The 12966-nt window shown below is 44.7% G+C and overlaps 1 protein-coding gene across 1 annotated transcript in view; it reads left to right on the top strand.

Annotated features, from left to right (window-relative positions):
• The first annotated feature begins 250 nt into the window (after positions 1–250).
• PARP14 (poly(ADP-ribose) polymerase family member 14) overlaps positions 251–12966 on the top strand; it is a 50310-nt gene continuing 37594 nt past the window's right edge. Inside the window, exons 1-4 of the mRNA XM_023214737.3 lie at positions 251–701; positions 3401–3534; positions 5284–5317; positions 10392–10634. Coding sequence (XP_023070505.2) covers positions 515–701; positions 3401–3534; positions 5284–5317; positions 10392–10634 — 598 coding nt within the window. The 5' untranslated portion in view covers positions 251–514. The remainder of the gene's footprint in view (positions 702–3400; positions 3535–5283; positions 5318–10391; positions 10635–12966) is intronic.

A 12966-nucleotide genomic window follows, 5' to 3' on the forward strand; every position in this document is an offset into this window, starting at 1 on the left:
GGGAAAGCAACGTAAAATTCTGATAATCACATTGATTGCTGAAAAAGCCCCCAAATAGGCAGCAAACATTCTAAAAGGGCCGCAGTTTGCGAGTCGTTTTATTCTTTTGTAAAGGGTCGGCTTGCGGCAAAAATTAAATGATCTTTGTGTTTGGCCAAGGTCTGGTGCCCCAAAGCTGCCGACTTGATCTGCGGTTGGGGTGAGCGGCGGGCAGTGGGGCCGGAGTTAGGAGGGGGTGTGGGAGCCCGCGGAGCACAGGTGAACGGAGGCCGCCTTCCCGGGTCGCGCGCGGCTGGCCAGCCCCAAAGGGTTACTTTGGCCTTGGCTGTGGGCCGAATGCGAAGGTGGAGAGGTGGGCGGGGGATGACTCGACCATTCCTGGGTCCGCTGTGTTAGGCTGAAGGCAAAAGGAAACCAAGGCTGGGAGTTTCCCAGGAAACGAAAGCGAAAGAGTCAAAGTTAGCGGCCCGGAGTTGGCGCGGCCCCTGCAGTCCGGCGGAGAGCGGTGCTGAGGATGGCTGTGCCCGGCTCCTTCCCGCTGCTGGTCGAGGGCTCTTGGGGCCCCGACCCCCCGAAGAACTTGAGCACCAAATTGCAGATGTACTTCCAGAGCCGGAAGAAGTCGGGAGGCGGCGAGTGTGAGGTCCACCAGGATCCCAGGAGCCCGTCCCGCTTCCTGGTGCTCTTCTACCCGGAGGACGGTGAGGGGCGCGAGGGGTGGGGTGAGGAGGGGGCACCTCTGCCCTCCCTCCGGGGAAATGGCTGCGGGGCACACACCGGAGGGGGACTCGCCCGGCTCCGGCGGCTGCCGTAGCGGAGGTGGCCCGGCCGGGGGCGGGGGCGACAGAATGGACTCCGAGCGCTCCCGGGGCGCTGCGGTTCCCCGGCGCCCTGCGCTTCCAGGCGCTTAACGGCGCGGCCCGGAGGTGGCGGCGGAACCGCGCAAGTGACTCTTTATCCCTCGATCATTTTCTGTCTTTCCCTGTTGTGGTGGTGTTATTGTTTGTTGTTGTTGTGAAGTGAGTCTATCCTCTTGTCATCCTTTTCTGTCTTTTCCTTTTCTTTAAGAAACGTGACAAGTCACAGAGATTCCTCGTGGGTCTTGGAGATTCCCAGAGGTCCTGGGGTCACTTGGGAGAGGGGCAGAGGCGCTGCCTAAAATCACACGGCCTGAACGTCAACGTAGAGCCGTCACAGCGGCCACATTGGAGGGCCTGTTGATCCACCACAGGTCCCCATTGTCGACGGCCTGCCGGGGCCTCTTCCCTGAGTCTCTAGTGCTCAGATTGGGAGCAAGGATGATATTCTGAAGTGACAGTGGGTTGGGAGATTTGAGCTTTGGAGGGGGAAAGTCGGCAAAGTTCCCTCCTTACAGGCCATTAAGGGGCTTTTTCCCTTCTTCCCCACTACTCCCCACTCCCCTACTCCCCACTACTTGGTGGGTCAAGAGCCCACCGATGATCTGCTGGCTCAAGGGCCTCCCTGGTCTGCAATGGGAAGCCTGTGACCTGCAGCTCCCAGAATGGGCACCTTTTCCACTGGCATCTTATGGATGGTGACCCATCGGAATCTAGTCAACCCCTAATTCCGCTTTCTTGTCTCTGGATTTGGAGAAGCATTTGGGCCAGAGGAGAAGCAAGGAGGCTGAGGCTGAGGCCGTGCAATTATAGGGCCCCAGAAGGGATCTAAAAAGGAAAAATGAAACAGAAAAAGAAGAGTGCACAGAAGGAAGGAAGGAAGGAGGGGGACAGGAGACATGATTGGCTCATGGCCCTTATGAAAACAAAATACCATGTTTTCCTAGGATTAATTTCACCAAGGAGTGCTCAGAAGGGCAACTATGTGATCTTTTCCCTTTTGGGTATCGCTTTTCCTTGAGAGTTTTCCCCACTTTGACCTCAGAGGTCAATATCACCATCGATCTGGCCCTTAAGGATGCTTCTTTCTTCTTTAGATTCCATTATCCTTAGAAGTAGGTCTCACCCATCTGAATCACCTGGAGAGCAGGTTAACCAGGCACCTTCCCAGCTCTGTTTTAGAGATTCAGGTTGGGTGAATGTGGGGTGGGTGGTAAGCATGTGTTTAACCGGCATCCCAGGTGACCTTGATGTATTAAAGTTTCAGAATTTCGGTAGTTTGCTGACAACCCCAAATGAATAAAAATACAAATATCACAAAATATAATTTTGTAATGATAAAATAACTCAATTCTAGCCCTCTAAGCAGAAAAATTTTAGTCTTACTGCTGGGCTATCATCCTTGACCAGCCCCAGCGCACAACTCCTCTTCCTCCACCCCCAGGCTGCTCCAGTGGCCCCTCTTGTCTTACCGCCCAGCACAGATGACCCAAAACTTATTAAAACTCACAACCGGCCAGGCGCGGTGGCTCATGCCTGCAATCCCAGCACTTTGGGAGGCCGAGGCGGGCGGATCACAAGGTCAGGAGATCAAGACCATCCTGGCCAACATGGTGAAACCCCATCCCTAGTAAAACACACAAAAAAATTAGCCGAGCGTGGTGGTGTGCGCCTGTAGTCCCAGCTACTCAGGAGGCTGAGGCGGGGGAATCACTTGAACCAGGGAGAAGGAGGTTGCAGTGAGGAGAGATCGCACCACTGCACTCCAGCATGGCGACAGAGCAAGACTCCATCTCAAACAAAACAAAACAAAAAACAAAACAAAAACAAACTCAAAACCTAGTATGGTCAAAGTTCTTGGGGGTGGAAAATCCCTAGTCAGTTTCAGTTTCCTACTTGAGGAACCACTTTCTCAGTAACAAGGGTCAGGAATTTGCTAACAATGAATGACTTACCCTTGAAGTCCCCAAAATGCATTCTTCTTCTGCAGAGGATATTCTCCACTCTCCACCCTCCATGCCAGGAAATGGCCTCAACAGGTGCGGGCCCACAGGATAACCTGATTTGATTCATATAAACCTAATAGGCAGATAATAAGAATGAGCCCACCAGCACTTGTCTGTATGTATTCGTGTATAGCAAAAAGAAATGAATGGGAAGCTGTATCTCACTTTTATACAGTTCACTGGATTTCTGAAAAGGTGGTATAAATTGACATAACATTTTAAACCCTGTTTCAGATGTGTCTATTTTATCATACATTACCAACATATGTCCATTAACCTTACAAATAGACAAGAAAACTAAGGCTTTGTAAGTACGGCTTATTAGGAAACATGGTCAATATTAAAAAGTCAGTTTAAGGATACAATTCAAATCCATATCTGCTTGCTAAACTTTTCCTCTTTTACTTCACGTAGCCTCTCTTGAGAAACCGACGAAGCCATTGATGGATGGTAATGCAGCCCATAGAAATCATAGAATAATTTTGTAAATAAAGATTGCTTGTCATTTGGCTGTTTTCCCCCCTTTGGACATTTCAGTTCGGCAGAAGGTTCTGGAGAGAAAAAATCATGAGTTAGTATTGCAAGGAAAAGGAACATTCAAATTAACTGTCCAGTTACCTGCAACCACAGACGAAATCCATCATGTCTTTGAGGAGGAACTTCTAACACAGGCAAGTAAACTTTAGGCATGAATAAAAGGGATTTAGGTCTTCCAAGATGTGTGAGATGAGAATCACAACGAGGAAAATACACTGGAAAGAAAAATATGAAGCAAACTGCAGTGAGAAAAGCAGATTACAAATGCAGGGGGAGTAAGGGCAGTGGTAGGGTAGGGTAGTATGGGATAAAGTAAGAGGGGGTACTTCCTTTTTTTTTTTAGATGCAGTCTCGCTCTGTCGCCCAGGCTGGAGTGCAGTGGTGTGATCTCAGCTCACTGCAACCCCCGCTTCCTGGCGATTCTTCTGCCTTAGCCTCCAGAGTAGCTGGGACTACAGGAATACGCCACTATGCCCAGATAATTTTTGTGTTTTTAGTAGAGATGGGGTTTCACCATATTTGCCAGGCTGGTATCGAACTCCTGACCTTGTGATCCACCTGCCTAGGCCTCCCAAAATGCTGGGATTACAGGCATAAGCCACCACACCTGGCTGGGGGTACTTTTTATGTGATTTTAAACACATTTGGAAAAGTCAAGATTTGGGGGTTATAATAATGGTGGTTTGGGATGTAAAATTTGGGGTCTGTGTCTCCTGAGTTCTTTATAACCTGGAACCTGTTATATTTGTTTTATTTTGTATGTCATTTTGAGGAGACAGCAATCCATACTACATGTATTAAGTATCATCCCAATTGTAAAATGGAATAGTAACAATAATGATTCAACAACAGATCGTAGGATTATTGTGAGGGTTAAACAAGATGATCTGTATAAAGCACATGGCACAGTTCTTGTTATATATAATAAACACTCAGTAAATGTTTTATTTTTATTTGTTTTAGTATTGTTTTTCAGAAACAGGGTCTCACTCTGTTGCCCAGGCTGAAGTGCAGTGGCATGATCATGGCTCACTGCCTCCTTGACCTCCTGGGTTTAGGCGATCCCCCCACCTCAGCCTCCCCAGTAACTGGGACTGCAGGCGCATGTCACCACACCTGGCTAATTTTTTGTATTTTTTGTAGAGTCAGAGTTTTATCATGTTGCATAGGCTGGTCTTGAACTCCTGGGCTCATGTGATCCACTTGCCTTGGCCTCCCAAAGTGCTGGCGTTACAGGTGTGAGCCACTGCACCTGGCCTTAATTTAATTTTTTATCTTTTTTAGAGACAGTGCCTTGATCTGTCTCCCAGGCTAGAGTGCAGTGGCACCATCATAGCTCACTGTAACCTTAAACTCCTGGGCTCAAGTGATCCTCCTGCCTCAGCCTCCCAAGTAGTTGAGACTACAGGCATGTATCACCATGCCTGGCCAATTTTTTTTTCCTAAATTTTTTTTTAGAGATGGGGTCTCACCATGTTGCCCAGGCTGGCCTTGAACTCCTGGCCTCAAGTGATCCTCCCACGTTGGCCTCCCAAATGCTGAAATTACAGGTGTGAATCACCAAGTTCAGCCTCAATAAATATTAAACAAGGGAGAAATTATGAGCTAAGATGTTTCTCTGATGTAGGATGTACCTCATATTCCCAAACACTTGGTGTTAATTGAGGTTTCTGTTACTTGTGTCTCGTCTTCATTGGTAATTTTTGTGACTTGAAAGTGAATATGCCACTATGTATGGCCCCAGATGTATTCAAGAGCACCATTATCAGACCTTTTCATTATTGTTTCTATTTCCTCCATCTCCAGGCTGGTCCCAAGGACATTTTCTTATGTAAAGAAATTGTTAATAATGTATTAATGCTGCTTCATTGTTTGCGTTTCAGGAATCCAAGACCAAAGAAGATGTTAAAGAACCAGGTAAAATTTCAGTTGAGATGACTCTGACATTCACCAAGCAGTTATTAAAGGCAGCACTTGAGGGAGTCAGCCCTCTCTTCTTGACTTTCACAATGCAGGATGTGCTCCGCTGGGAGCTGCCTTGGACTGCATCCTCTTCATATTCTGAGCCAGCTGTGCAGAGGGTGGCTTTTAGGGCTCAGGTCATAACGATTGGAACTGCTCTCTCTGGGGCCTGGGAGACACGTTGCAATAGAGGGGAGGGCAAAGAAGTGCCAGAGAGGTGGTGATGAGCTGATCTTTACTTTCCACTTGTGCTGAGCCAGCCGCTGAGAAGCAAGGACATGATATGTCCAAGGGAGTCGCACGTGGCTTAGCACTACTTCCTGAGCACTGGGTGTGAGGGTGCTGTGCTCTGAAGCCAAAACAGGAAGCTGTGACTCCTCTGTGAACACAGGCTTTTGAGCACTGGTGCAGGACTGGATTGGAGGATTGCAGTTCTCTAAAAGATGGCAGCTCTTCTTATCTCATCTGCTGTAGGAAACAGCCAGCGACCAATTAGCTGTTGTGGACTCCAATGCTCAACTAGCATCTGGGCATTGAGCTGTCATGCCACCTGGCATTTACTAAAGAAGCAACTAGTTTTCATAGCTAAGCATGCTATTATAAAGGGTAGGAAGTGAACCACTCTGAATGAACCGAACCAGAGAGATAAAGTGATACATGTATCTAAACCTTAAGGAAAAGGAACAATATATCATCATTGTCCTCTAATATTAAAATTATCTTGAGAACATGTAGTGTTCTGCAACTTTCTCTTTTGGAAAATAGCACTAGAGTAAGAGCTGCCTTTATTTGGCAAAAAGATTGGATAGGGATATATGGCTTATTTTTATCTAATATGGATGTCCTGTTAAAACTGTAGAATTTAATATGCATGGCTTTCTTAGGCAGCTCAGGAGTTTCATGAAATAGGAATTTTTTGTCTCTTTAGAGTAATTCCTGCTTTCCATTCTTCACTTGTGGAACTGGCTCCCCCAGCTCCCAGTGTTTGTTGTTGGGGTCTCCTAAGGCCTTATCTTTTTCTTGGAAGATGCCTAAGTGCTATACTCTCAAGCTCAACTTCAGACCAGGAAGTGGTTTTCTATGTGCATATTTATTCTTGCTCTATAGCCCTAGATCTAAAATTTAATCACATCTGTGTTTCTTATGACTTTGTAGATTTTCACCTTAACTCTGTCTTAACTGACATGTTAGCACTGTTTTAAATTTGCTTAAAACTCCCAAATGTATTCCCAGCGAAAGCCCCAGTCCCCTTCCACCAATAGACTTTTCATTGTCCTGGGGATTTTAGGCCCATTTGCTAACCTGTTTTTACCTGACCTGGACTCTAAGGATAGTAGCCAGCTAGGAATTTGGGTGGTCTACACGGGATACTTAAGTTGGCTCCTTTAAGGGAAGCAGAGATTCTTTGCTGAATGGTTACTCTATACTGATCCCTGACGATGCCCCTAAGGCTGGGACTCTTGAAATTAATTGGAACGTGGTAGACAGTTTCAGAACTGAGCAAAGTGTGGGTGGAGAGTAGGTACTAACTGGATTCTGTTTCTCAGGGATGGGGATAGCGGAAGACACTGCACTAGGCATGCCCGAAACCTCATGCGAAAAGTTTAAAACTGAGGCATCAGCAGGAGGTGACAGGGCAGGGAAAGGCACACACACCAGTGTCGGGTGATGTCAGCACTGAGCTAGTGTCCTGTTGCAGGATAAGCTTAGTTGGGCTGTGTCTGAAAGGTAGAAACCAGCACTTGGAAGGTCTTGGAGAAGAGACAAGGGTAAGAGTAGAGAAATACTGCTTACCTGTGGTCGGAAATTCTGGTGTTTTCAAATCCACATCCCCAGACTGGACTCCTCTCTCAATTCCAGAATTTCCGTCTGACCTTCTTTTGGGAAATATATGAGAGCCAACATGCCCGAAGCCATGTGTGTCATCTTCCTCCCCAAGCAGGGGCCCTTTCTGGCTGCCTCATTTCTCTTGAAGTATACAATCAGTCTGCTTGTCACCGACTAGACATTTCACGCATCACGCCTTTCACATCTGCTGATCATAGAGACCTTTTTTTTTTTTTTTTTTGGAGAGAGGGTTTCACACTGTTACTCAGGCTATCTTGGCTCACTGCAGCCTCAACCTCCCTGGCTCAAGCAATCCTCCTACCACAACCTCCTAAGTAGCCGGGGCTATCATAGCATGCACTACCATGCCCATCCAATTTTTAACATTTTTTGTGGAGACATGGTCTCACTATGTTACCCAGGCTGGTCTTGAACTCCTGGCCCCAAATGACCCTCCCGCCTTGGCCTCCCAGAGTGCTGAGATTACAGGCATGAGCCACTGCACCCAGCCTCATTTTCTTTTAAAGTTTTCCTTATCCATCCTTCTCTCACCACAGGCCGTTCCTTTTTACCTCACAAGTTCAGCATGGCAGGCGCTCCCTGCTTGCTCTGTCTGTGTCTGCCACGCTTCTCCTTAAACCTGACCAGCCCTTTGCACTATTGCTAAATAGCCTGCCATCCTTTTCATGGAAACCTTCCATGACTCACCCTTACCACAAACTGGGAGATAAAGTCCAGACCACCTTCTGGATCTAGTCTGCTTTTCTGGCCTCATTTTCTTTATTCTGCACAAATGTGCTCCTTTTGAGCCACATCAGTCTAATCGCTGTTTTCTAAATTGTCTGAGGCAATTGCAGCACTCTCCCCGTGCTTCTGTTGCTCACAGTTACCTCTATCCCACTTTTCTCTACCCAGTTCCACATACCCTGCAAGACCTGCTGAACTTCCTCCTCTTCTCTCAAGTCTTTCCATGCCAGCCCAGCCCTTGTATCTCTTTCTGGGACTCTTGGCTTGATTGTTAATGCTCTTTTTTGGTCAATTAAGCCTTTCTTGTGGTGAAGCGTCTAATATTGATGGGGTTATAAAACTATGTTGCTGGAAAGATTCTTTCAGTCCAGTTCACTTAGTCTTATACCCTCATTTTATGATTAAGAGACATGCCCAAGGTCACATGGCTAAAGAGCGGCAGCAGGGATTAAACACATATAGCCTCCTCCCTAGCCCAGCAGTCATTCTGATTTGTTATACCTGTCTCACTTAGTGCTAATTTATGTAGTTGCTCTATCCTTAAGGTATTTTTTTTTTAAACTTAGCACGAGTGTATTCATGGCATGACAGCCAGCACACAACAGAGTGGTCTAACTGTTGTAACAAACAACCTCCCAAATCAGTAACCTAATACAACACAAGTTTGTTTGTTTGTTTGTTTGTTTGTTTGTTTTTCTGAGATGGAATTGCCGAGGCTGGAGTGCAGTGGTACAATCTAGGCTCACTGCAACCTTCACCTCCCAGCTTCAAGCAATTCTCCTGCCTCAGCCTCCTGAGTAGCTGGGATTAGAGGCGTGTGTCACCATGCTCAGCTTATTTTTGTATTTTTGGTAGAGACAGGGTTTCACCATGTTGGCCAGGCTGGTCTCGAACTCCTGACCTCAGGTGATTTGCCTGCCTCATTCTCCCAAGGTGCTGGGATTACAGGCGTGAGCCACTGCGCCTGGCCACAACACAAGTTTATTTGTCCTTCTCATCGGAGTTCAGTGTAGTTGGCAGCTGGGGTGGTGGTGGGAGTGTCAACCACTTCATGTGGTCATTCAGGGACCCAGGCTCCTTCCACCCTTTGACACCATCATCTCTAAATGTGGTGTCCAAGGTCACTGCAAGGGAGAATGGGGTTTCATATTAAGGAGATTTATATTGGCCAGGCCTGAAGGTGGAATTCACTTCCACCCATATTCCATTAACTGCAGGGACACTACTGTGGAAACTGAACTGCAGGAAACTTGAGAAATATTGTCCAGGAAGTAAGCAAAATGGATTTGGTGCACACAGAGCATTTTATGCTGCCACTGCGAACGTTTACACATGTCATTTTTCTCATATACCTCCATTAGAAAATCTGTAAATGTCTTATCTAATGTTTTTATGTTCTTTCCTCTCCTTATATCCAGGGTCTTGAACACGATAAGAGTCCCCATTGAATAATTGTCCACAGAATGCCTAAAGATCAGATCGTATACACCATGCTTCAGTGGACAAGCATACAGTGAGACTGATCTTGTTTGTATGTGTAACTCACTTTTATGGTCAACAGTGGAGAGGAATGAGTCAGCTGGGTGATTGCCATTCAATGGGCTTTGTATGCAGCAGCCCTTGGCCATTTCACCTTCTGTGTGTATTCCTTAATCATTTGCTATAGGGATCCTTTTTTCTCTTCAGTGATGGGAACTCAACTGTTTTTCGGAGTATAATGTGTTAGGTGATACCCATGTTTGGGCACCATCAGATAGTCTTGCTTTCCTCCAGTGACCCAAGCAGTAAATCTCCAATTCAGCAAACATTTACTGAGCCTCAGTTATATACCATATGCCAGCAATACAAGGATGAATAAACATGCGTCTTGCTTTTGAGAAGCTTAGTTCAATAATTTTAGTACGGTGCTGTGCTAGAAATAGATATTAAGTGCTAGGAAGGATAAGGCAGGTTCCTCAAAAAGGCCAGGCAGAAAAGGGTGTAATAAAATTAAACCTCAATTATGTATAATTTTAATATAAAATTCACATATAAAAATAGTCCTATAATGTAAATTGTTCTATAAATGACTATTTACTTAGCTAAGTAGTGTGAATATTTTTTCTTATTACTAATAATTGCGTACAAATTTTTAAAATTCATTTCCAGAGGTTAATATATGTACCCACCAGCAATAAATGAAAATCTTTTTATCTCTATAATGCCTATAATCTTGAAAATACAGATGTATTTTTTCAACATGAAAATTTAAAAATATGAACTTTAGTAATAGGCAATTACATGTTACATGTTGCTTTTATTTAAATAAAGCCAAAAGCCATCCAAGGTCTGTTTTTCTGTGAGTTAGCCAAGAGATTGGCAAGGAAAGAGGGCAGTGTCTTGTGATAACTTACTTTGCTAAGACCGTAGTAGATAACTATAACATCTTGTACCTCTTTTGTCTTCCTAAAATCAGATGTGTCAGAAGAATTGGAAGCAAAACTCCCTCTCGATGGTGGATCAGACAAAATTGAAGATATCCCAGAGGAATGTGAAAATATTTCCTCTTTGGTAGCATTTGAAAACCTCAAGGCAAATGTGACTGACATAATGCTTACCTTGTTAGTGGAGAACATCAGTGGCCTGTCCAGTGATGACTTTCAACTGGAAGTAATAAGAGATTTTGATGTCGCTGTTGTTACCTTTCAAAAGCACATAGGTAAGATGAAGTGACGCTTCCTCTGTCTATCTTCTTTGCACCACGTCATGGGACTTGAGATACCTCTTAGTGGGACATCTCTGAAAGTTTGACTCTTTCTAGTAGCTACTAAGAGAGATTTCCAAGTTAATATAGTTTTTTTTTTTTTATTTTGAAAAAGAAGCATATTCATATTGAAACCAAATTCCGGTATTTTTAGTAGAATTAACGTTATTGCAGGAGTACCCAAGTGTGTGTGTGTGACTGAGAAAGAGAGAGACAGGCAGAGAGAGTAAGAGAGCGTGTGAACACAGCAAAATAGGCATCTAAAATCCAAGTGATTCCAAGTAAAGGAGTCGGCTTTTTCACGTGTTATCTCATTGGGTGAAGTAAATATTTTTATTACCAAACTGGACTTCGTGGAAGGTAATGATAACACACACTCATAGAGTGCTGACTATAAGCCAGGTGCTATGCCAGCCTCTTTACATGTATTAATTTATTTATCCTTTCTAAAACCTTATGAGATTATTATTATTGATCTCCATGTTACAGTTGGGGAGACAAAACACAAAGGTGCAAATGTATGGATGAACTGGATTTGAACCCAGGCAGCCTACCTCTACACCTGTTCTTTTATCACTTTACCAGATATTTCTTTAGCACTTTCATGGTGGTTCACATATGTAGGTATGAGTAAGTGCATGTAATGCAGAAAATGGGTACTCTTTAAGGTAATTGTCAGGAATCTGTAGACAATCTCTGAGATTGGGAAGAGAGCTGTCACCACCCAAAACAAGTACATTTTCCAATTCTAAGCCTTCACTCTTCCATGGCCATGGCAGTGGAGTGGTTAAGAGCACAGGTCATGGAGTCAAAATTCCAGCTCTGCCATTTAACTAGTTATATGAGGTTGACCAAGTTATTGTCCTGTCTGTGCCTCACTTTCCTCATTTAGATAATGTCACAATAATACCTACCTAATATAGTTTTTGTAAAGATTGAATGAGATAATGTTTGAAAAGTTCTTGACATAGGGCCAGGTGTAGTGGCTCACAGCCTGTAGTTCCAACACTTTGGGGGGCCAAGGTGGATGATAGCCTGAGTCCAGGAGTTTGAGAGCAGCCTGGGCAACATGGTGAAACTCCGTCTCTACAAAAATACAAAAATTAGCCAGGCGTGGTGGCGCGCACCTGTACTCCCAGCTACTCAGGAGGCAGAGGTGGGAGAATCACTTGAGCCTGGGAGGCAGAGGTTGCAGTGAGCCAAGATCATACCATTGCACTCCAGCCTGGGTGACAGAGTGAGAGCCCGTGTCTGAAAAAAAAGAAAGAAAAAAAGAAGATAAAGAAAATGAAAGTACCTAACAACTTAACGTAGTACCTGAGACATAGTAAGGACTCAAAGGGAGCTATTCTTATTTCAAATTTATTACTATTTCTTACAAAGGGAAAACTAAATGGACTTGCTTTTGTACATTGATCAGAATCTTGAATGCCTAATATGTGCTAGGCACTGGTCTAGGTGCTGTGGGCAGAGATGAATAATCAGGTTCCTGCCCTTGAGAAACTCACAGCCTGGGGTCGGGGAGGAAGCCCACATGTAAACAAATAAGGAAGGTCCAAGAGAAGAAGCTGTCTCTCTAAGCTGTGAACAAAGAGCTGTGGGAAATGGGAGGAAAGGGACCCCCTTTCAAACAAGGTGGCCTGGTCTTGCTTCTGTGAAGTTTATACTCCAGTAGTACCATTTGATAATGTCCAGAATAATATTCCATCTGCTTGACATAGCTGTTTCCCTATCCATCTGGTAAACCCCTCTTCATTGTTCAAAACCCAGATAAGAGCCACTTACTCTGGGAATCATTGTCTGATTCCCAGTATTAGTCTTCCCACCTCATTTGATCCCACAATAGGCAATTTATTTGCTCTCAAGACTTGCTCCCTCATGGATGATGCACTGGTAGAGACTTGTTATGTTTATTTCCGTATCCTCAGAACCTAGCACAGTGCCTGGCACATCGTGGGCCCACCATTGATTCTTCTTCTTCTTCTTCTTCTTCTTCTTCTTCTTCTTCTTCTTCTTCTTCTTCTTCTTCTTCTTCTTCTTCTTATTATTATTATTATTATTATTATTATTATTATTATTATTATTATTATTATTATTTTAAGACAGAGTCTCTCTCTGTCGCCCATGCTGGAATGCAGTGCAGTAGCATGATCTCAGCTCACTACAGCCTCTGCCTCCCGGGTTCAATTCTCCTGCCTCAACTTCCCGAGTAGCTGGGACTACAGGCATGCACAACCATGCCCGGCTAATTTTCTTATTTTTAGTAGAGACGGAGTTTCACTATGCT

Source organism: Piliocolobus tephrosceles, chromosome 2 (assembly GCF_002776525.5).
Source record: "Piliocolobus tephrosceles isolate RC106 chromosome 2, ASM277652v3, whole genome shotgun sequence".
Lineage (NCBI taxonomy): Eukaryota > Metazoa > Chordata > Mammalia > Primates > Cercopithecidae > Piliocolobus > Piliocolobus tephrosceles.